Source organism: Sminthopsis crassicaudata, chromosome 3 (assembly GCF_048593235.1).
Source record: "Sminthopsis crassicaudata isolate SCR6 chromosome 3, ASM4859323v1, whole genome shotgun sequence".
Taxonomy (NCBI): domain Eukaryota; kingdom Metazoa; phylum Chordata; class Mammalia; order Dasyuromorphia; family Dasyuridae; genus Sminthopsis; species Sminthopsis crassicaudata.
In genome coordinates, this window is record NC_133619.1 from 22,430,767 (window position 1) to 22,454,890 (window position 24,124).

The window sequence follows — 24,124 nt, forward strand, 5'->3', positions numbered from 1 at the left end:
TTTCATCTTAAATCTTTCTAATATTAATATACCATCAATTATTCAGCATTCCCAATTTATGGGCATATTCTGTTTTCAGTTCCTATCATTGAAAAAAGCTGCTATAGTAAAGGTAGATTAGATAAATAAATAAATAGATTTGTATGTGTGTTTGCATATATAATACATATGTGTCTGTATATTTGATTGTGTGTTTATGTATGTTTATAGATATGGACATCTATATATTTATATGTATAGATATGTATACATCCCTATTTTGCATACCAATAACCTCGTTTTCTTTCTTTGATACTTTGGGGTATAAGCCTGAGTATTACTAATTTAAAGAATATGTCTAATAATTGCATAATTTGTTGGGCAAAATTCTAAAATCCTTCCAAAATGTCAGTCACAATTCTCAGATCCATAAACAGTGCATCAATATGTCCATTTTCCTAAAAACTTTCCAACATCTGTCATTTTTCTCTTTTTTTAATCAAACTTGTTAATCATATGAGTACATGGTAGAACCAGAAAATAACTTTAATTTTCATTTATTTGATTGTTAGTGACTGAAAATATTTTTTCTCACATGTCTAAAAATAACTTCTTCCTTTGAGTATTGCTATTCATATGAGTATTCCTTCTTTTTAGAAAACGCTCCATTCTCTCTTTGAAGTGTTTTCTATTGCCTAACTGCTAGTTCCTTCTCTTTCAAATTACATTACGTTTAACTCTGTTGGGTATTTTTGTATTTATTCCCTTTCCATGAATGTGTCATTATGTCTCCCCCTTATAAGCTAGTTTTTAATGGAGATTATTCCATTTTTTGTACTTGTATTTCCCAGTGTAAACTATATAGTAAGTGATTAATAAAAATACTTGTTGAGATATTGAAAGAAGAAAGGGAATCTTTTGGACTAACACTTTTTAAACTGTAGGTCAAAACTCCATAAGGATTCACAGAGCTCAATATTGGGGTTCCAAAAAATTTGGCAATAGTAAAAGGTATCAAATATTCCACCAAGATTAAATTCTGTGTTAAAATAAATAATCTATTTGTCTAGTATGCAAATTTGCTTTCCTCTTTAATAAATGATAACATTATTTGTGAATCAAAGTAATGTTTTAAAATATTTTCTTTATTATTTATGATCAATTAATGTTTTATTTGTATAACTATTTTATATGCCTGTATACCCTGGGTTATGTAAAATTTTCTTAAGTATAAAGGGGTTGGAGGTAAAAAAAAATTAAGAAGCCTTGTTCTAGCTTACATTATGATGAGGGAGACAAAATGACACATTCATGTATATACAACATAAATGGAAAGAGTATAAATACAAAAATACCCCACAGAGTTAAAGGTCAGGAGGGAGTAGACTTCAGATAAGACGATGATCAATATAAAGGCACAGAGGTATGAAATGGAGTATTGGAGTATAAAGAACAGAGAAAAGGGCAGATTGGGTAACAAAAAGAATGGATGAGGCATGTGAGGAGTAGGAGGAGTTAACTAGGTTGGAAAAAACTTTCAAACGCAACTGAAAATTGTATAAGTTTAAAATTGATATAGAGACAATGGGAAGCTACTGGTGTTTGTTGACTGGGGGGGGGGAAACATGATCATATCTATGCTAGAGGAAAATTGCTAGCAGTATATAGGACAAAGTATATTGGTGAAAGACTTGAAGAGTGATTCTGTGAATGGACAGAACTGGTTGACCTATGAGATTCTGTGAAGAAAGAAATGACACAATTTAACAACTATATGTGTGTTGATGGGAAGTTGTGAGTCCAAGGTATTATGCATTGGAGAAAGAAATAATTTCAGAAAAAGAGCATCTGGAAAAGATCTGATAAAGAAAATGTTCTTTTTTGGATATATTTAGTTTGAGATGCTGATATGAGATCAAGTTTGAAATATCCAATTGTCAGTTGTTGTTGGTTTTTTGGGAGCTGAGAGGCAGCTATTCCAAACATAACAATTCTCAGCTGATAACCATGAGAACTTAAGGGAACTAAGGCTCAAGGAGTTTGTGATTTGACCCATAGTCATATGATACTATTTGCCTAATTTGAAATCAGGCCTTTTTTCAATTCGGCATATCATGATGTCTCTGCATTTATTTGATTATATAGCTGGTCAAAATATAGATTTTCCTAGACCCTTAGTTTATTACATTCATATAAAGTTTGAAAGATAAGCATATGATAATTTAAAATAATGACACAAATAATTCACAATTCTAAGCACTATGCTTATTAGAGAAAAGAAAATGACATTCACTGTGTCTCCAAGGAAGATACTTACAGAAGCAACTGAAAAGTTATAGAAGATGTAGTTTCCTTTTTCTATTGAATCTGAAATTGATTTTTAAAAAGAAAGCATAAATAAATAGAGTTATTCCTGAACACATTGGAATTCCACAAAATATCATGCTAACAATAGATTAGGTGATTACTAATGCATAAGAAAAACATATGGAGAAAATTTAAGGGAAGCCTTTATGAAAGTATTACTATAAGAGAAAGATTTTATATTAAATTAAATTTGTTGATTCTAAAAATATATCCAGGTGTGTGGTAAAGTGGGCAGAACGCTGGCCCTAAAGTCAAAAAGAACTAAATTCAAATCCAGCATCAGATATTTACTAACTGTGCAACCATGGTCATATCATTTAATCCCAATTGCCTCAGTTTCCTCACTTTAAAATGAGCTAGAGAAGGAAAGAGCAAACCACTCCAGTGTCTTTGCAAAGAAAAAAACAAATCAACTCACATAGAGTCAGACACAACTAAAATTGATTACATAAAGCTAGGGACAAGAAACATTAAACTGGGGCAATTGGCTTAGAATAAATCTTGGATCCTGTATAGCCTCAGCAGGCACATGGCAGAGAATCATCAATGAAGAGATATAGCTTTATTTTGTTATTATTTACACATTTTTCAGCGTATCTAAATTTTCATGATCCCATTTTGGGTTTTCTTGGAAATGGAGTGATTTGCCATTTCCTTCTCTTATTCATTTTACATATGAGGAAACTGAGGCAAACAGGATTAAGTGACTTTCCCAGGGTCACAAAGCTGATAATGGTCTCAGACTAAATTTGAAGACTCTTCCTGACTCCAAGCCTGGTGCTCTACTTATAACACCACTAGCTGCACATATTTATCTGTACCATTTCTTTAAATGAAACATATTCCACCAAAAGTGAATCAAAGTAGAGACAGCATTTATCAAGCTATCAACAAACACTTATAAAGTGCCAATTATATCTGTAGAATACTAGGCATTAAAGATACACTAAAAATAGCAAAACAATTCCTCTCCTCAAGGAGCTAATATTCTTATATTCAATTGGCAGGAGAAGGGAGAGAACATATTAAAAGTGACTTTATGTCTTTGATAAATATTGAATAATTATTGACCAAAGATTCCAATTTCATTGTCAAGTTATAGTCTAATATATATATATATATATATATATATATTATATATATATAAATATATATATATATAACATATATAAATATATATATATTATATATATAACATATATAAATATATATATATTATATATATATATAAAATCATGCCTGTTTAAAGGAGTTAAATTGTCTTGTTTCCTAAAATTCCAAAACCAAAAATAAAAAAGTCCTTAAAAATTAATCATACCATCATAAATATAGAGCTAGAAGGGCCTAAATTGTTTACAAGTTCCCTCCTTTTAGAGATGATAAAATTGGAGATCCAAGAGTTACTGGTAGTAAGTGGCAGTCTAAGGATTTGAACCTCCATCATCTAACTACAAATCCAAAGCACTTTCCAGCTGAATATAATTGCATCAAATGAAAGAACTTATTTATTCTGTCTATGCATCTATGTGTCTGGAATGTAATAGAAGCTTAATTGCTTTTTGTTGAATTGAATTGAAATGAATTTTCATTGTGTTGCGTCACTTCCCATCTCTGTCTACTAAAAACTATGGTAATTATTTCCAAGTTTGTATTTCTAAGTTCTAGTGTCTTTCAGAAATGAAATGCAAGACAAAATAAAACCTCAGTTTGCTTCATGACTTTGCTCCATATATTCTAAATATGAAGATTTATGTACATTTCTTTTCAATTATCATCTAGATGGTTTCGTATTTTGTTAACAAAGCACAAAGCTTGATTGCAGAGTTTAGTGGGGATTATTTTTTCATGCTCTCACACAAACAGCATGAAAAAATAGAGAAGGCAACCTGTGTCCAACCTTGGCTTCAAACTTTTTCAAATTTGACCTTGGCCATGTCCCTGGGTTCTAAATTATTTACTTTTAAATTGTCGTCATTGAACCAGATAGCTTCTGGATTTCAATCCAGCTCTCAATGTATAATCATCTGATATTGAATTTGTCTTTTAATCATACAATTAGTAATTCCCTTTTTTTTTGGCTGAGGCAATTGGAATTAGTGTCACACAGCTAGGGAGTGTTCAGTGTCTGAAGCCAGATTTGAATTCATATCCTCCTGATATCAGGGCTAGTGCTCTATCCACTGCACCACCAACCCAATTAATATGTTTCTTTATCAAGTCTTTGTATTGTTAGCGATTACTATCATCATGGAATCTCATTATCATTTACCTTTACTTTCTCCATCATCCCAAAAGAAGTCTCCTTTGGCTGTGTTATTGTCACCCAATGCAATGATGAGGCCAAGGGGATTCAGACGGCTAAAACAAGAAAATTTTAGAGATAATATTTATTTAAAGTAATAAACTCTCAACTTCTAAGTACGTTGTTAGGTCATTACTCTCACTCAGACTGTATTTTTCTCCCTTTCTTATATGGACCCATAGTTACCCAATTATACTCAGAATTGATCTTTCACTTGCTCCTTTGTTTTACTGCTGCTATTATTTTAATCAAACCTCTATTATCGATTACTCTCACCATTTATTTCCTATGCCCTAGTCGCATATTACTGAATAAAGCTAGACAAAATCTTATAATCCTGTTAAAGACACAATATCAATTCACATTATCCAACTACAGCTGGACCCTCGCTACAGCAAGGCAATCCTTTTAATCATCCATCATTGATTTTTTAAGCATTTGCCATATAAACTAATCTAAGACATCTCTTCTGTCCTCAAGTCTCACGCAGATTTTCTTCCTTCTTTCTCAGCTGATGACTTTGCATTTTGCTTAACTGGGAAAATTGAGGACATTTGATTTGAGCTCCCTCTTTATCCATTCTCTTTATCTTCAAACTCCTTGATTTCAGTTTTTATACTAATCTCCTTTCCCTCAGTCTCTAACAGCGAAATGGTCCTTTTTTCTTTTCAAAGATATGACTTTCCACAGGTATACATAATCTCATTCCCTCTCCTATGATTTAGCACATTACAATCTGAATAACCCCCCTTTCTCTCACATCTTTACACTTTCCTTATGTATTGATCCTTTCCTTATTATTTTCAAATATATCCTATATGCATTCATTATAAAAAACTATATTCATTAGATCTCACCATTCCTTGATGTTATCATTGTATATCTCTCCTCTCTTTCTTAATCAAACTCCTTGAATAAGGTACTTTCACTAGCTATCTTTCATACTTTTCAGTAACTCTTTATCCCTGACCACACATCTAATTACTTTTCTCTCCTAAGTCACCATCTCTTAAATGCCAAATTTTATTGTCTTCATCCTTCTCTGTTGAATTTCCTACTGTTTGCCTCTCTCTTCTATTCGAGACTTTCCCTATTGTTGAATTTATGATATTAATCTGTCTGAATACTTCTGTTTCTGTTGTAGACTAACATGACCTTTATCCTGCTTCCTAAATGTGAATGTTTTCCCAGGTTTTGAAGTAGGCCTTTTTCTTTTCTCTCTCTAAAGTTTCCCTCTGGGACAGCTAGTTGGTATAATAGATAGAGCACCAGCCCTGAAATTAGGAGGACCTGTGATCAAATCTGTTTTTAAGATGATACATGAATAGATATATAAAAAGACAGATAAATATACATACACACACAATCATACACACACATATAATATGTATATTTCACATAGGAAATATATATATCATATGGGTATGGTATTGCATAGTATATATAAAACATTTAATAATATGTATATCCATGTGTGTTGTGTATATTATGTGTGTATACATCCATATAGCTATATACACACACATATATGTATGCATATATATATGTATATATATACATACACACACAAAGTAGCTGGGGAGGAATGGCTCTTGAAGGAAAAATTGGGATTTTCTGATTTAGATAGATACATAGACAAAAATTGAAATTTGAGTAATTGTTCTAAAATATATAGGCTGTGTGATCCTTGTCAAATGACTTAATTTCTTAATATCCTCATGTAAATCTCTCAGAATGTAAGTTTAAATCAAAGTGCAAATCTGCTTTGGTAAAGGAAATTTCATCAGTGGGAGTTCTTTCAAACAATTAAATCACAGATCTGGTCCAAAACAACCTATTCTTTAAGTGCTTTAACTTTTGCAAAGAACTTTACTGTGAGATAACTGATTCTACTGCCATTATTTTATGAATGAAGAAACTGACAATCAGAAAGGATAAATAGTTTTCCCCATCATACACAACTAATAAATGACTGAATCGGGATTCAACTCCAGATTTTTTTTCTCTATAAAAATACCAATGATCTTTTATTGTCAGTTCTAATCCTTTTTCTCAGTCTTCATCCTTCCTTACTCCTTTATAACCTTTCACACTATTTATTGCCTCCTCTCCTACTTCTGCTTAAATAGTCTCTCTTCTCAAGATTATAGTAACACTGCTCTCCCTGGATCTTCTACCTGTTGGACATATACTTCTCAGGCTCCTTTGTTTGATCTACATACAGGTTCTTATCCCAACCCTGAGCATTTCCCAAGGCTCTGTCCTATACCATCTTTTCTTGTCCCAGTATAGTATTTTACTTGATGATCTCATCAGCTTTAGTGGACTCATCGATGATCTCTATTTTGATGATTGCAAGATCTATTTATTCATACCTAATCTCCAGTCTCACATCTCCAAATACAAATTGAACACCTCCAAGTGGAAGTCTTTTAGACCAGTGAATTTACATTATGTTCAACACTGTAATCATGATCTTTCCCCTAAAGCTTTTATTCTTCCTAACTTCCCTACTAGAATCAAAAGTAGCATCATCCTTTCAGGCACCAAGCTCAACCTCAACTTTTCCCTCTTCCTCATCCTCCAAATCCCATCTGTTGGCTGTTGATCCTACTCTTACAACCTATCTCCTATTTCCTCCCTTCTTTTCTCTGATACTGTAACTATCCTGAAGTATACAGTTATCACTTCTTGCCTGAATCATTGAAATGGCCTTCTACTTGCTCTCCCTGATTCAAATTTCTCCAAACTTCAATTCACTATCAACTCAGCTGTCAAATTAATCTTCCTAAAATACATCTGACCTTGTCACCTCCCTTTATTATTCTTTATTATATCCAGCTTCAAATATTAAAAATATAAAATTTTAATGGCTTTTACTATCTTTCTAACTTTTTTAATACTCCCCACTCCACCCCCTCACCATCCATTCTTTTTCAGCCTTGTATTCTGTGATCCAGTGTAATTGACTCCTTGCTATTCCTCATATAAGAAATTCCATTTTCTGACCCCACACATTTTATTTTATTGCTGTAATGCCTAAAATTCTCCCCTACCTCATCCTAATGTACTTAGTTTTCTTCAAGTCCCAGCTAAAATTTCTCATCCTGAAGCAAGCCTTTCCTGACCTATCTCAATGCTGGTGTTTAACCTCTTCCATTTTTACCATATATATTTTGATTTTCATTTCTGTCCCACACTAGACTATAAGTTCTTTGAGAGTAGGGACTATCTTTTAATTCTCTTTGTATCCCTAGTTTTTAGACCCTAGCATACATGAACATATGGGCACATGGGAGACAATAAATTTTTTATTAACTGACCCAGTGACTCCAAGTCAAGGACTCTGTCAAGTATTTTCATTTTGTCAACAACTATTATTAACCAATTCCCATATTTGTTTCTATGCAAAAATAATGGGGGAAGAGTATCAAGATATGCAGATGGATTTTAGCCAAGAACATCACCAATACTGTTCAAATAGTTTCATGAAAGAGGAGAGACAAATCTAAACAACAAAGATTGTTTTTCCTTTGACACATAAACGATCAGAATAGTGATGAAGTATTTAGTTTCTAGAAACCTAAAGATCTAAATCCTTGTAATTATTTGCTGTTTTGTAGAGTTTTGCTTCACAAAAGTCTATCAATATAACATACCATATTTTTAAAATTTGCTTCTATTTAAAGAGTGCTATATTTGGAGTCAGTGAATCTGAGTTTCAATTACAGTGCTACTATTTACTATATGTCTGGCCTTAGGCAAGATACTTCATGTCTCTTTTTCCTCATTCTCTTCAACCATAAAATATAAAATGTAAAAGTGGTTACACTAGCTGGCTTCTAAGTTCCTTTCAAACATCATCCATGGTTATATAATGTTATAATTTATTTTAAAATCCCAGCATATATCAAATATTTTGTTGTTCCCAGGATTGTTATAAGGATCAAATGAAATCATAATTATAAAGTGTTTAAAACAATATCTGACACATAGTAAGCACTGTGTAAGTGTTAGCTGTTATTATTAGCTATTGTTTCCAGTTATTATTAGCTATGATTTCCAAATTAACTTGCCAACATCACCTTAGTAAGGATTATTCTTCATTTGGGGTTGAGGGAATATCGAGCACATAGAAATGATGAAGTTTTTTGCTTCTAAATTCTTATTTTTGCAATTTTCTCATGCATTATTATCTGGATTTTCTTACAGTTTATTTGCATACTTGCTTATTTTTGCTATGTGTCAAGAGGGAAGATTTGGCACTTATTTATTCTAAAAAATATTATGAAGTACTTGAATCTTGTTTTAGTGGTATAGCTATTTGAGGGGGAAAAAAAAGCTTGTAAAGTTTCCAAGCATAGTGCATTCTAATCAATGCTTAATTTATAAAGGGAAGTGACAAGATGGGGAAAAGACTTAGAACATTGGAATAAAGACATCTTAATGATAACATTTAGGTACTATGGAATGAAATGGTACTAAATTGTCTACTAATAAGCAAGTCAACTGTCTTTTGAATGCCAAAGAAAAATTTAGGCCAGAGCTAGATGATTGACATGGTTGATTTCCCTGAAGAAATTTTTAAACTTGATTCATTTCTTTAAGAGAAAATTTAAAAGTGGATCAGTGATGTTATTGATCGAATGGTATATAGTTTGACTCATAATTTACTTTCACTAACATCCTGACTTCTGTTTCTTGTTTTTTTTTTCCTCCCATTTCCCCCTTTATTACCATTTCCATCTTCAACATTCCGATTCATGTCCTTCCAATGCTTCAAACTAAAATCAATGTAGTACACAACATTACCTGGCAGTTGTGGTTACATTGGGTTGCTGAGTGGGGAAAATGTAGCCTCCTCTCAGATGTAATCCTATTTTATCTATTGGGAGATACATTTCAACTCGTTCTTTTCGCCATGGTCTTTTGGCTCCCTGTGTTTAGTGAATAAAATAAAGTTAAATTGGCATTAGTAACGCAGAATCTATCTCTATTTCCTCATAGGATAGCAGAGGCATCAGGTTATATGTGTAAAAACCAATTGGTATTTTAAATGTCCATAAGACTTGGGTGAATATTTACAAAATACATCTATCTGAAATTTATAAGAAGGAGCTTTCCAAAGCTATCATCCAATAAGAGATTATGTTCCATCCATCTCTCAAAGAAACCAATTAAACTAGAAGGAAAATATCCGAATTATATATATTATAAAGTAGAAAAAGTTAATTCTCTAAGTAGTAATGCACTGTATGTAACACTAGACTCAAAATCTAGACAACCTGAGTGTTCATTACACTTCTGACAATTATTATCTTACTCTGGGTAAGTTACTTTTCTGTATTGTGCCTCAATTTCTCCTTCTCAAATTCAATTTATTTTTCTTTATTAAAATCACAAAGTCCTTATAATATGACCATGAAAAGTTGTCATATAAAATCTCAAAAATGCTATTTAAATCTGCTATCATTACTGTTGTTGTTGTGTTGTTGTTACTTTCCCATTTTACTCCCTTATTTTGAAGTAAAGAAAACCAAATTCAAAAATTCAGGATCTAATCTCCTTAGAAAACACAAGTTGAAAGAAATAAAGATCATATTAAAACTAGTTGATTATTATTATTAACCTATTACAAATAATGTACAATTAGATTATATTCCATAAAATATTGACATTATGCAGTTTGTCCCACAGAAGTCATATTATCATTGACAACTTCCAGTATCGAAACATCCTCTAAGATAGTACAAATCAGCAAATTAATCTGGAGTACCTCAACGATATGTTTAACTCAAGATTTATTATTTTGTAGTCTTTTCTTGGATAATTTAAACTCAGAGTTGACTGAATCATTGAAAGGTTGTATTCATCCCATGATCACACTACAAATATGGTTCAGATGCAGTTCTTAATCCAGTCTTTCTGATTCCAAGAAGAGTTTTCCATCCAGAAAGTCATTTTGTCCCTTATTTAATTAGTTATATAAATTTATACATTACATGTTTAACCATGGAAAAGATACCTATTATTGTCAAACAAATCTCTAAATGAAGCCTAGGGACTGACTTGAATTGCTGAAAATATTTTTGCACTAAGAGTCCCTTAAGCCAATGAAATCACAGGTCTAGTCCAAATTGTGACATCATTGGTGTATAGGGCCCCCTAGGAAGGACTGGGTGTGTCCTTACTTGTGCATAATAGCAATAGCTCCACAAGAGTGAAGCCTAAGCTTGCACAGTAAATATCTGCCTCATGTTAACTTTAACATGTATGTTTATATATACATATGCGTATATATGTATTATAAAGATATATATTTTCTATAGATAGTCTATTAGGTCTTGTAAATCAGGAATATACATATGTATATACATATACATATATGTATATATATATGTATATATATATAGTAATGAAAATGAGGTAATGAAAAGTGCTTTACTATGAAGTTGAATAGATCTCATCGAAACACATGATTAGAGGATATATATGTATATGTATATGTGTGTATATTAGATGAATGGATATAGATAAATTCATATAAAATCACAAAAATTTTTAAGTGTTATATTTCCTCCTAGAAGTTTAGAAATATTCTTAAATATTTATTTTACTAAAAAAATTCCTGTATAAAATCTCTTGAAGAAGAATGTATTATCAATTTTATTAAAATAATATGCTAAAGTCTTTTCATTAGAAATAATATAGTAATGAGAAGTACTGGCTTATACCAAAAAAGGAAAACCAGAGTATTGACAAGAATGCTTTTTTGTGCATTAAGATGGCAATAAAAAATATGCTTTTCTGTAAAGTTCAATCTTTTTTTTTAATGAAACATATGATTAGAGGTTTTAGAAAAGCCCTTGAAAGTTAATCTCTAGTACCACAATTTGATAAACAGATAAATGTCATGAAATTAAGGCATCTTTCCATCATAAATATAATATTGACACTTTCTTAATCCAAATTGCTAATGACAAGAATATACATCATTACATGGTTCATTAAATTGTATCCAAACTCATTTAAGCAACAAGTTAGCTTCTGTTTGTGATCCAAGGTTATATCGCCTCATATATACTCAAACTTTGGGAGTTCCTGAATAGAACAACTTTACTCACATGAAACATTGCTTTGAATATAAACTATGAAAAAAATCTCATATTTTTTTATTTAAATTCATGACTTGCTCTAAGTATAATATTACCTGCTAATGATACTTACTGTTTCATAGTCATACCAGATTGCATCAGGAATATAAGCACTCACTTTATCAGCATCCTAGAAGAAAATCCAAAAAGACAAAAAAAAAAAAAAATTAGCTATCAAAAGATAAATGGAATGTTGGTAACCTGAATTTCTAAGAATGTTCAGATGCCCACAACAATCTTACTAAGGCTAGTCAGTCTGTGTTCAACATGTATTTGGGAACTATACTAGTTGTGAGGAAAAGAAGATAAAAATAATATTTTCCCTTCTGGCCTTCAAAGAATCTTCTGATAATTGAAGTTTTCTTCCCTCACTTGAGTGAGACAAATACTAAATGCTCAAGTAAAGGTATGAGTCTGTATAACTGTGTATGCCCTTGAAAAAAAGGTAAGACCGACTAGGGATGGGAAAGGACCATCATTTTGTTTTGCTTGTTAATTGTCTATGGTGAGTCCTATTCTTTTGTCCTTGCATTCTATGTGATAAAAGAAAGGTTCTGTAATCAAAATTGACAATGTTAGCAGAGTATTTGTTCTAAAACTAAGGACATTTTGATCCAAATGTCCAGAGAACTAGGTATGAGGGATGATTTGAAATCACCTTCAACGAGGGAAAGGGAAGCAAATTAGCCAGAATGGGTTTTCAGGAAATACTAATCCACAGTAAAAGAGAGTGATTTTTTGAGAGGCCCACACAATTATCATATATTGAGAAATTGTATAAGAGACATGCCTAGAATAATGTTAACTTGGATCATTATAATTAAAGGAGATTTTTTTCCCTCTGAAGATGTGATGCATGTCCTATTTTTCCTTTTATAAACAACTAAAATGTCTTGGCATGTTTTAAGAGATGCAGCAAAGCAAATATCAATGGTAAAATATCTCTGTGCCTACAATTTACTTTTTTAAAAAAATTGAATATTGTAACAATTATTGTGTTGTATTTCTAAATTATTTTATTTAGAGTTAATCTATGACATCACTACATGTTTAAATAAAAATTATTTTTTCTTTTGTTTTTAATCATTTTAATATTTATATTTCCTGTCATATTCTGCTCTGGCAATAACAGATTTTGTATGGAAAAATCATTGAGATAGTCAAAAGATTGTGTTAAGACTATTCTATAACATTCATTGCTCACAATATTAAAAATGTACTGTGAAACTTTATGTATGAAAGACCTTCTTTAAATTAGTGATGTTAATGTCATAATAGAAATGGGACTGCCAAACCATACATAAGGATCTCTGAAGATCACATATTAACTAAGAAAACCAAATATTAACAGTTTTATTCTTTTGTATTTATTATTTGTATTTTTATTATGTATTTTGTTAATTATTTCCGCTTTTCATTATAACCTGGTTGAATATATTTGGGATGGTTTAATCTGAGCAGAACAGTCAGCCTTTTTGATGACCAAAGTGTAAAACCTACCTGTTTCAGAACAGGTGTGATAAGTAAGGAGGGGCCCCATAAGAACTGAGTATCCTCAATCCAGCTGTTTGGATCTGTATAAAACCTAAGGTAAAGCAAAAAAAAAATTTCTAAAAAACAATATATAACACATACCAGGTCAGCCAAATGACTGTTTCCTAATCGATAAAATAGAGATTGTATTTTTCATACTTCATCAATTTGTTAATTAAAATCTTTGGTAAACTTTACAAGGAATGGGAATTTTGTTATAATTATATTTCAAAGTGTTATAGGCCAGAACTCTGTAATTGAAACAAAGATTCTTGCAAGGTGCTAACTCAGTGGAATTGATGAGACAATAGTTATCTAGTTTAGCATGGTAATTAATAGTTCTCTAGTTCAGTATGATTGACTTAATCTTACCACAAATAATGTTCCCTAGTGATATAATGATTGGTTTATACTCAGTATACTATAAATGATCTAATTAAAATAGAGCATATAAATGGGACAAACTCAGCCAGGATTAGACTAGGAGAAGACAGAGGACTGGAGGCAGGAGTTGAAGCTCTCAGAGCCAAGAAGAGAGATGAACTCCATCTCACTACATTTTTTCCACTGAGACCAAGCTAGCCTGGGTCCCAGGCAAGGAGACAATAAAGAATTTGGACTTCAACACCTGGCTATTCTCGTGGTTATTATTGAACTGAAATGAAGACTGGTCCAGAGACCTCCAGAAAGCCAACAAGAACACTACATCAAAGACTTAATACAGTCCTTGGGTGAGACTCCACATCAGACTTTTCTTTCTTAGTGATATTATTAATTTTTTTATTTTCTCCTCATACATGCTAATGAGCAATATTTCTTACAACCTTAATTTTTTTTTTCCTGAAATAAGGTTCTCAAGCAAAACCCTTGGAGAAACAGCATGGCATTATATAATCATCACTGCGAACCGGCATGGTAATGGAAAAAGACTTAATATTGAATGAAGAAAAAACATGAGCTCACATCCCTCTTCTAACAGTGAATATGTATTTGATCAGGAAGAAATCACTTAACCTTTCTGGTATATAGATAATATTCATATCTGTTTCACAGGATTTGGGGGAGGAAAAATGAGAAGAAGTTTGCAAAGTTATTTGGAAGCCTTAAAGTACAGCATAAATGTCAACTTATATTTCATACACAATACAGCTGTTCAGCATTTTTTTCAAGGAAAAATTTACCATATCTCTCTTAAATTCTACCAATCTATCTTCAACTTTTCATTTTATGACCCCAAATTTTGATCTGGTTTTAAAATTGCTAAAGATACATGACATGTAAAAGGAAAAATTGCAAATCTATTATTTAATCTACAAAAACAAATATTTCTGGCAACTACATATTTAGGAGGAAATGTTCTGTGAGAAATTAGTATCCTAAAAAGAACTCTGTACTTGGGCAGATTGATGTAAAAGAGTACAGAAGTTGACATCAGAAAGACCAGGGATCAATTCCTAACATTTACAAACTTTTTGAATTTTGGCTCAGTCAATTTACTTCAATGAAATTTAGGGCTATGCCCTAGGACTTAACTATTGAGTCAAGGCTTTAATTGTGTGCTCTGTTTTGGTGAAGGGAGTTCTCACACCAGAAACATCAGAGAAGTTTCTCCTAATTATATTCTTTCTGTCCTTTCTCTATATAAAAACAATCTAGGCAATTATTAATTAAAGTCCAAGTTGTCATTTAACAGAAGCTTCACTAATGCATTATTCTTCAACTATTTATCCTATTTATAGTTTGAAATTCAGCCATAGAATCATTAATCTAGAGCTTAAGAACTTAAAGGGTATCTATTGCAATATCCTGGGATTTGCAGTAGTAGTAGTAGTAGTAGTAGTAGTAGTAGTAGTAGTAGTAGTAGTAGTAGTAGTAGTAGTAGTAGTAGTAATAGAAGAAGAAGAAGAAGAAGAAGAAGAAGAAGAAGAAGAAGAAGAAGAAGAAGAAGAAGAAGAAGAAGAAGAAGAAGAAGAAGAAGAAGAAGAAGAAAAGAAGAAGAAGAAGAAAAGGCCTAGAACAGTTATGACTTTTTTTCTAATATCATACAGATAGTAAGGGACAAAAGTAGAATTTAAATACATGTATTTCTGAAAATAAAATTAGTGTTATCATATTTCCACTAGTTGCTTTATACCTCCTATAATTATAATTCTTATGCTTATATATTCTGTACATAAGTATCTAAGATGTTTCTTATGGCAAGCACTGAGAGATTTGCAAGTAGAGATCAGCAGCACATAACTTTGTTGAATCACATAAATAATATTGTACTTAAAGTCAAAGAACTTGAGGTATAGTCTTGACTGTGCTCTTTATTTCTTATGTAATATCAACCAAGCTTCTTAACTTCTCCTGATCTCAATTTTTTCATATATAAAATGAGTAGGTAGTATTTTTTTTTGTCAGGGTGAAGATCTGGACCCATTACGTCACTGCAACTGCTTTGTTAACTCCATATACCAATCAATCAATAATATTTATTAAGCACTTAGTCTACACAAGATAATGTGCTAAGTCCTTGGGATACAAAAAAAGCAATCCCTGTTTTAAAGAGCTTACAATGTAATAAGGCACTATTATGAGTTATTATTATGAGTTATTAAGCAGCTAGTCATATTGATGAATTTGAAGAAAGGTCTTTTGTACCCAAAGTTTGTCCCTCTGAATATTATACTATACTGCTTGTTCCTTGTTCTTAAAGATTCATCTTTCTAATTTCTTAGATGATTTTGATGATCATATTTTGGCCATAATTGTTATTAATTCCATAAAATTTTGATATACAAATTGTCACTTCTCTAGACAACAAATCCAACTCTTACCTTAATGCTTTAAAAACAAATTAAAATATTTTAATAATGTACTCACTCATGAAGGAATGGTCTGGATACTGTTTCTCCATACACATGCGCTTTGTAAAACAGGGTATAGAGGAAGGGCAGCAAAGTGTAGCGGATTAACAAATAATGTCGTGATGATTTGACCAAAATAGAATCTTGTCCAAAAACAGCTGGATCTTGAGGCTGAAAAAAAGTTCATAATATTGTTATTAGTAAGCTAGAGCGTGAAAGTGAGGGAATGTGCTGTCTTTCTAACACATCTCTTTTTTTTTTTCTTTATCTCATCATGAGAGTTGACAAAAAGCTGAATGTAGCAAAAACCTTATAACCAATGAGTAAAGGGTGACTCATAATCTTTTCCATTTTAAGCTATTTTTTTTAGATTTAAGTTTAAGGACAGTCTATTTAGAGCTGGGCAAAGGAGAAAAGGAAAGAGAGACATATGGAAAAGGAATGGAGACAGACAGTGTGACCTATACCATGCACGCAAACATTTACATTTTCATCATGTGAAATTAAAAAATGTTTTCTAAAAGTTTGAGTAAATTTCTCAAAGTTGAGGGGAGAGTATCTAATAGTAGAAAAGTGGCCCTGAAGCACAATTCAGGTACATTAGAAGAGATCAGCTATAAGACAGAAAGATTGATTGATCTGAAGTTCAATATTTCCAAGATTCAACCAATAAGGTCCAATCTTCTGTCAGGACATGGTAGCATGTTCTGAACATGACATTTGGATGCTGTTTGAAAATGTTCTGTACATATGCAGGTGGAAAGATTATATTCAATATATCCAAAGAATGAGTTTATTATTAATACTATTCTCACTAATAATTATCACTGTTCTTTTTTATTAAAGATTTTTTTTAATTTTCAAAACATATGCATGGATAATTTTCAATGTTCATCCTTGCAAAACCTTTCGTCCCAAATTTTTTTCCTTCCTTCCCCCCCATCCCCTCTCCTGGATGGCAAGTAATCCAATATATGTTAAACATGTGCAAATCCATATTTCCACAAATATCATGCTGCACAAGAAAAATCAGATCAAAGAGGGGGAAAAATGAAAAGGAAAACAAAATGCAAGCAAACAACAAAATGAATGAAAATGCTATGTTGTGATCCACACTCAGTTCTCACAGTCCTTCATCACAAGACCATTGGAACTGACCTGAATCATCTCATTATTGATGAGAACCATGTCTATCAGAATTGATCGTCATATAATCTTGCTGTTGCCATTTATAATGATCTCCTGGTTCTGCTCATTTCACTTATCATCAGTTCATGCAAGTCTCTCCAGCCCTCTCTGAAATCATGCTGCCGATCATTTCTTATAGAACAATAATATTCCATCACATTCATGTACCATAATTTATTCAGCTATTCACCAACTGATGGGCATCCAATTAGTTTCCAGTTTCTTGCAACTATATGAAAAGGGCTGCCACAAACATTTTTTCACATGTGGGTCCCTTTCTCTCCTTAAAAATCTCTTTGGGATATAAGTCCAGTAGAAAAACTAATGGGTCAAACGGTGTGCACAGTTTGATAGCTCTTTGGGCATAGTTCCAAATTGCTGTCCAGAATGGTTGAATCATTTCACAACTCCACCAACAATATATTAAACACTGTCTTTTCTTAAAAAAAAAAAAAAAAGGGGGGGGGGGCGTTGCAACCCAACCTTCTGCAGCAGCCGTCTTCTTGTTATATTGAATCTTTTCAGTCAAATACAAAACTCAACTATTGGAGAAATCCATTTTAGAAGAGAAAAACTAATACCTGTCTCCCAACTTCCTGCACCCACCACAGAACACTGACTTTATAAAGAACATACCCAAATATCCTTGAAATGACTTTCAAATAGAACATTGACCTCATTCAATAAAGACACTGAAAACAGTAAGAATATTCCTTAAATGCATTAGAATTTGGTATTAAAATTACTAGTCTCTAGAGGATGATAAAAACCTTTAAGCAAAAATATGGTTGTGTCTGATTTCAAAAGGATTTTCTATGTATTTCTAATATCCTACTCTCTTATCTCATCATGAGCTAGATATGACTGTAATCATGAGTGTGAAACCAGTAGATTCTATTGTCTGGCTGGTCTTACTGATCTGTAACAAGTTCTAACATAAGCCCAGTGATGACTAAACTCGTATTATCTAAGGACCAACCAAACTAGGTATAGAAAGACAGCCTTAATGGCTTAGTCATCAGATTTCTTGACAGAATGGACTATCGAAACTCATTAAACTCTGTTGAAGAGAGGAATGATTGTAATCACAGTAGAGTACTCACACCAATGTTGTCCCAAACCTTTCACCTACTGACTTAATAGTAAGTAAATGTGTGAGCACATTTGTACAAATATGCATAAACATTTGCTCTTTTCTTATATTTGATTTATTTTATAAACTTTTTTTTCCTCTAAAGAAAAAAAATATTTTGTTTTGATAGAAGGAATCAAAGAATTTCTATATTGAGGTTAACTTTATGATCAATGAAGCCTTGAATAGAACCTATGTATCCTGAGAAAATCCGGCCATACTAATCTTTTAATAATAATCGTCTGCTTCATTCTCTAGAGTCTTCTAAATGCCCGTTGATGGCCCAGCCTAAATCAACTTTTCAGCTGCCCTTTATATGTTATCTTCCTATATTAGGATGCAAACTGCTTGACAGTAGATATTGTTTTGGTTTTGGTTTTTATATCCCCAGTGTTTATTATATGGTGCCTGATACAAACTAAGCACGTTATGAACACTCTATCTATCTACCTAGTAAAGACACTCAATAAATGAATGACTTTTAGGAAATCATTTGATTCCAGTAAAATCCAGTTCATATATAAAAACGGGATTAAACTAGGACATGGGATCAGAGATTTAAATCTAAAAAGAAACCTAGTGATTGTCCATTTAGCCCATCCATTTGTTTGACAGAAGGATAAATTGAGGCTAGGGAGGTTCAGTGGTTTGCTTAAGGTCATGCAAGCAGAAAGTATCAAAGCTACTTTTATGAGGGTCAAAGTGGCAAATTCATATCCTCTGACATCAAACTCAATGGTCTTTCCATTGTACCGCAGTGACTCAAAACTTTAAGGAACAGTCATTTTAAAGTGAGATTATGGAATTAGCTCATAAGTGACTTAAGACTTCCAACTTTACTTCTACACTAGCTCTTCAAGATTGACTTGAGAAGTTCTACCCCTTTAATTCATTTGCCTAAAGATATAAAAGTTCTGAAGACTACTTCTGTAGCCTCATATTTGTATAAGAAAGCAATATATATTTTCAGTATCATCAAATGATGGGAGAATATAATAAACGTCACCCAATAAGGCACTAGAATCTGCATACAGGACTATTTTTTGTTGTCCTGATCTATATTTTGTCACAGGACCCAGTTGGTTCTGGAGGAGAAAATGAGGATGATGATTTTGTACAGACCCATCCTCACTTTGAGAGTGAATGAAATCCAATGTTCTTGCATATCATAGCATCATCTCCCTGATGTTATGGTCCTCTTTAATAATCAAGGACAACAATAACTTTGGTGAGTAGAACTGGCCCACTGGAGGTAAAACTTAGCTGATCAATTCAGTAACACAGTTCTTTCTTTTTTACTTATTCCTTCCTTCCTTCATTGGCCCCTTCCTTCCTTCATTGGTCCCTTCCTTCCTTTCTTCCTTCCTTCCTTTCCTTCTTTTTTCTTTCTTCCTTCCTTCCTTCCTTTCTTTCTGCATAAGATACCATAGCCTTACCTGTGGGTGCTATGTCCAAAGGAATATTTTTGTTTGGATTTGTTTGTTTGTTTTCTTGGGAGGATCACTGAAACTTCCCAATATATGTTGCATTTTGACAGCTAAATTTCTTTCTTGAGGATCATGCCTTAAACTGAAATCTCTCTGGGTTTCATTGATTGGCCAACAACAGGCCTCAGATCAAGACCTAATTGTTTGGTCCTCAATTGACAAAGAATCAATGTAAATAGCAATTGTTTCTGTTTTGGCCAGAAATCTTCCCCTCTCAAAATGTTGTTAACTGGGTAAAAGAAGCCATTCTTTCCCTCAATTCTTATTTAGCCCTAATCACTGAATGGTCATTGCCTCAGTCAGTTGAGATGCTCAAAATGACTGAGGCCTTTCACTGAATCCAGGACCATCTCTAGTTGTCCTGATACATCTCTTATCATCGGACTCAGGTGGTTCTGGAAGAAAAAATAATATTGGTAACTATGCACAGCCCAATCTCACTTAAATCTGTTTTTAAATCTCACTTGCATGTCATAGTATAACCTCCTGATTTCATGGTTCTCTTTGAGGACAAAGGATGACTATCAGAAGCTTACTTACCTTGAATGTTTCCCCATTATGATTTCTAGAAAATGGATAAAATGCTCCAAGCTGCATCCATCTAGTGCACAGCTCTTCTGTGGTATCAAAAATGAAGCCACAAATGTCTGCTCCAGCCTAAAAAACACACATATTCACATTCTCTGCTATAAATTTCCTCAATTCTTTTTTCCCATGTCAAGCTTCTGTTCCATTTAATGAGTTATTGTTTTATATCCTCTTGTTTTCATCTCCTTGTTAGTTCATTCTCTCTTAATATCACCACATATTGATTTTCACCAAATTCAGTATTCAGCAGAATCCAGAAAGGTTTAGAATCCAGGACTAGGGAGTTATGAAAGTGCTGCTGAACCCTTTGTCACCTCACATTGGGAATATTATGTTTGGGTATAGACACTGATTTTATCAGAAAATATCCAGAGAAGGGCAAATGGGGTGGTAAAGGACCTCAAGGTCTTGCTGTTTATTGAAGGGAATGAATGTGGTTAGTTAGAAAAGACCCTGAGGAGACATAATTACTGTCTTGAATTGTTTAGAGGGCTGCTGCTATGGATTAGACTAGTTCTATTAGGCCCTTTATAGAAAAAGCGGCTCTTAGTAGTAGTTGCAAAGAATTAACTTTAACTTTTAACACCAAGAAATACTCCCTAGCTGCTTTTCTTAAAACATGTTCTTCTTAGGCTCCTTTCTCCTTTAATTATTTCTCTGTGTCTTTCTTCTGAATAAGAAAGAATAAATATAACAAGTAAAAATGTATAAAATAGTTCAATATGGCGCCCCATTTTAGAGCCAAAGGACAAGGATGCAAATTCTGTAGTTCTTTCCATGTTCTCAGGTATTCTAAACATATAACCATTAAGATGGCATTAGTTCAATAAACTTAAATAAAACATTTTCAGGGATATTTTGTGCAAAAAGGGAAAATGTTCTTACATAAGGCATTCCAAAGAGACTAAATTCCAGCAAACCAGTGATTGACCATTCCATGTGTTCCCAGAAAGCAGTGTTATCTCCTAACCAGTGGCCAGCATGTTTCCCAGAGCCAGCAAAAGTTGATCGAGTCAAAACGAAGCCTCTTTTATTTGGAAATATTTTTTCAATGGCCCTAAAATGTGAGAAGATTAATGAATAAGTACATTTTCAAAACTTCAATGGAAATTTATGAGTTTGGTGAAGGTTTTTCATGGACATGCAGGCATGTTTATCAAGAATAAAAATGTTTATCAAATTATATCCCCATTAGTACCCATCCACTCTATATAGATAGCTAGATGTGAAATCCATACTATTGCATATATACATATATATTTATATATGTATAAATGTAAAACACATTTAAACATATGTAATACAGAAACAAAGTTATTTATATATATGTGTGTCACACACACATATATATACATATATATGTATGTCACACACACATATATATACATATACATGTATATATATATATATACACACACACATATATATACATATATATGTATATATATACACACACACACACACACACATATATGCTCATACATATACACTAAAACCACAAAGCCTATTTTGTCATACCATTTTGTTGTTCCATTTTGCTTTAGTGATGCTATGAAACTTAGAAAGAAAAATGTAATTTTTTTTAACATTTAAAGCCCTTTACAATATGATTTAAGGCCTACTTTCCAAGATGATTACTCATTACTTCAAGTTATACATACTGTACTTCAGTCCAGTTGGTCTATTTGCCATAAAACTAATGTGAAGTTCTATCTCCTATCTCCATGCTTTTATCCAAGTACCCAATATCTGCTTCCAAGGCTCAAAATAAAGTGGTAACTCCCAAAAGATACTTTTCCTAATCCCTTACAGCTGTTGCTTTTCCCTAATGCCTTACAGCTTTTAGTGCCTCTCTAATTACCTTTTATTTAATTTCAATTTACTTATCTGTGTACATTTTATATCCCCTAATAGGATGTAATCTCCTTGAGGAAAGACTTTGGTCTTTGTCTTTGTCTTTCTAGTATCTTGAACAGTTCCTGGCTCAGAGTTAATGGTTGTTGAAAGGAATGAAATGATTTATTTCTTGGAGTATATTGTCTTGTATCTCTGGTAGTATACTCTTCTAAATCTGAGTATGAGAAATCATTTTTTTTCTGCAGCTTTCTTCGTGGTTTCCATAGGATGAATCACCAAAAATAGTATTTGCATTTCTACATGAGTTCTCATTAAATGGTATCAATAATTTAAAATGAGGGAGAGGTAGACTATCCCTGGACTTTTCCCTACCATCTACTATCATCATTTACTTTTCCTACAAATAAGTGCTAACCTACTTTTTTCCAGCCTCCTAACAACTGTAATAACCACTTAGAATCACAATGAAAATGTGAGAACTAGAAATTACCTTTGAGGTCTCCTGATACACAAAGGATGAAACTAAAGTTCAAAGAGATGAATTTCCCAATAATACTTGGCTACCTAATGACTAAGAAGGATTTAAGATTCACCTCTTTTGACTTAGGAGCCAGAGCTTTTTCCTACTATGTTTAACTTGACTTTATATTTACCAATCACTACACCAACTCCCTTTTCCAAAGGAATTCTTAATGTACTAATCTGTACAAGCTGCAGTTTCAAGTGATTGTAACCAGCAGCTCTGCTGGGTTTCTATTCTACTATCACCTTCATGGTGCTCTACTTGGTATAAACTCATAATCAGGATGTCATAACCAAGAAACTCATATATATATATATATATATATATATATATATATATATATATATATATATATATATATATATATATATATATATATATATATATATATATATATATATATATATATATATATATATATATATATATATATATAAAACTTCAGCTTATCAGTATCCTCAGTTTCTTCAAATTCTCTGATTGGAGGCTAGATGGCAAAGAAAAAAATCCCTTCCCCTAATTTATCTTATAAAAGACTAAAAATGACAAAAAGACTCATTTGCCATCAGCACTTCTGCCTGATTTTGACTCCACCATCATCCTAATAAGCACCCACACATGCTGGTCACACCCTAACAATCTGCCTCCAACTTTTTCCTACCAACTTTTCAACTTCTTTTGTGTATTGGCTTTTCCTGTTAGATTGTTGTTGAGGGAAGAAAGGTTTTTCTTATCTGTATCCCTAATGCTTAGTCCAGTGCCTAAAACATGGTAAATTTTAACAAATGCTGATCATATGGTAAATTCTCAGACAAAGCATCTCAACCATGAAGTACCTCTATTTTACGAACCAATATGAAAGAAAGAGTATCCCATGTGCTACACTGGGAAAGGGAAAGAAAAGGGGAAAGGGAAAAAGAATGGAAAAGGGAAATGAAAGGAAAGGGGAAAGGAAAGGAAAGAGGAAAGAAAAGGAAAAGAGAAAGGAGAAATGGGACGGGAGGGGAGAAAAGAAAAGGGGAGAGGGAAAAAAGTAAATAGTAAAGTCAAATAAATATTCCAACTTTTTTATTGCATAATATATTGAGCTCTGGATATTATTACCCTGGGAGTGTTCTATGCAACTTTCACTAAGTTACAGAGAAGATACCAACCTGCAATT

At 32.5% G+C, this 24,124-nt stretch overlaps 1 protein-coding gene across 1 annotated transcript in view; it reads right to left on the reverse strand.

Moving 5' to 3' along the window:
• The window catches only part of SI (sucrase-isomaltase), a 105,873-nt gene that overhangs the window by 44,203 nt on the left and 37,546 nt on the right, over positions 1–24,124 (reverse strand). Inside the window, exons 16-23 of the mRNA XM_074298125.1 lie at positions 21,468–21,639; positions 20,535–20,651; positions 16,204–16,358; positions 13,303–13,387; positions 11,876–11,932; positions 9,461–9,585; positions 4,616–4,704; positions 2,297–2,346 (exon numbers count right to left, since the gene is read on the reverse strand). Coding sequence (XP_074154226.1) covers positions 2,297–2,346; positions 4,616–4,704; positions 9,461–9,585; positions 11,876–11,932; positions 13,303–13,387; positions 16,204–16,358; positions 20,535–20,651; positions 21,468–21,639 — 850 coding nt within the window. The remainder of the gene's footprint in view (positions 1–2,296; positions 2,347–4,615; positions 4,705–9,460; positions 9,586–11,875; positions 11,933–13,302; positions 13,388–16,203; positions 16,359–20,534; positions 20,652–21,467; positions 21,640–24,124) is intronic.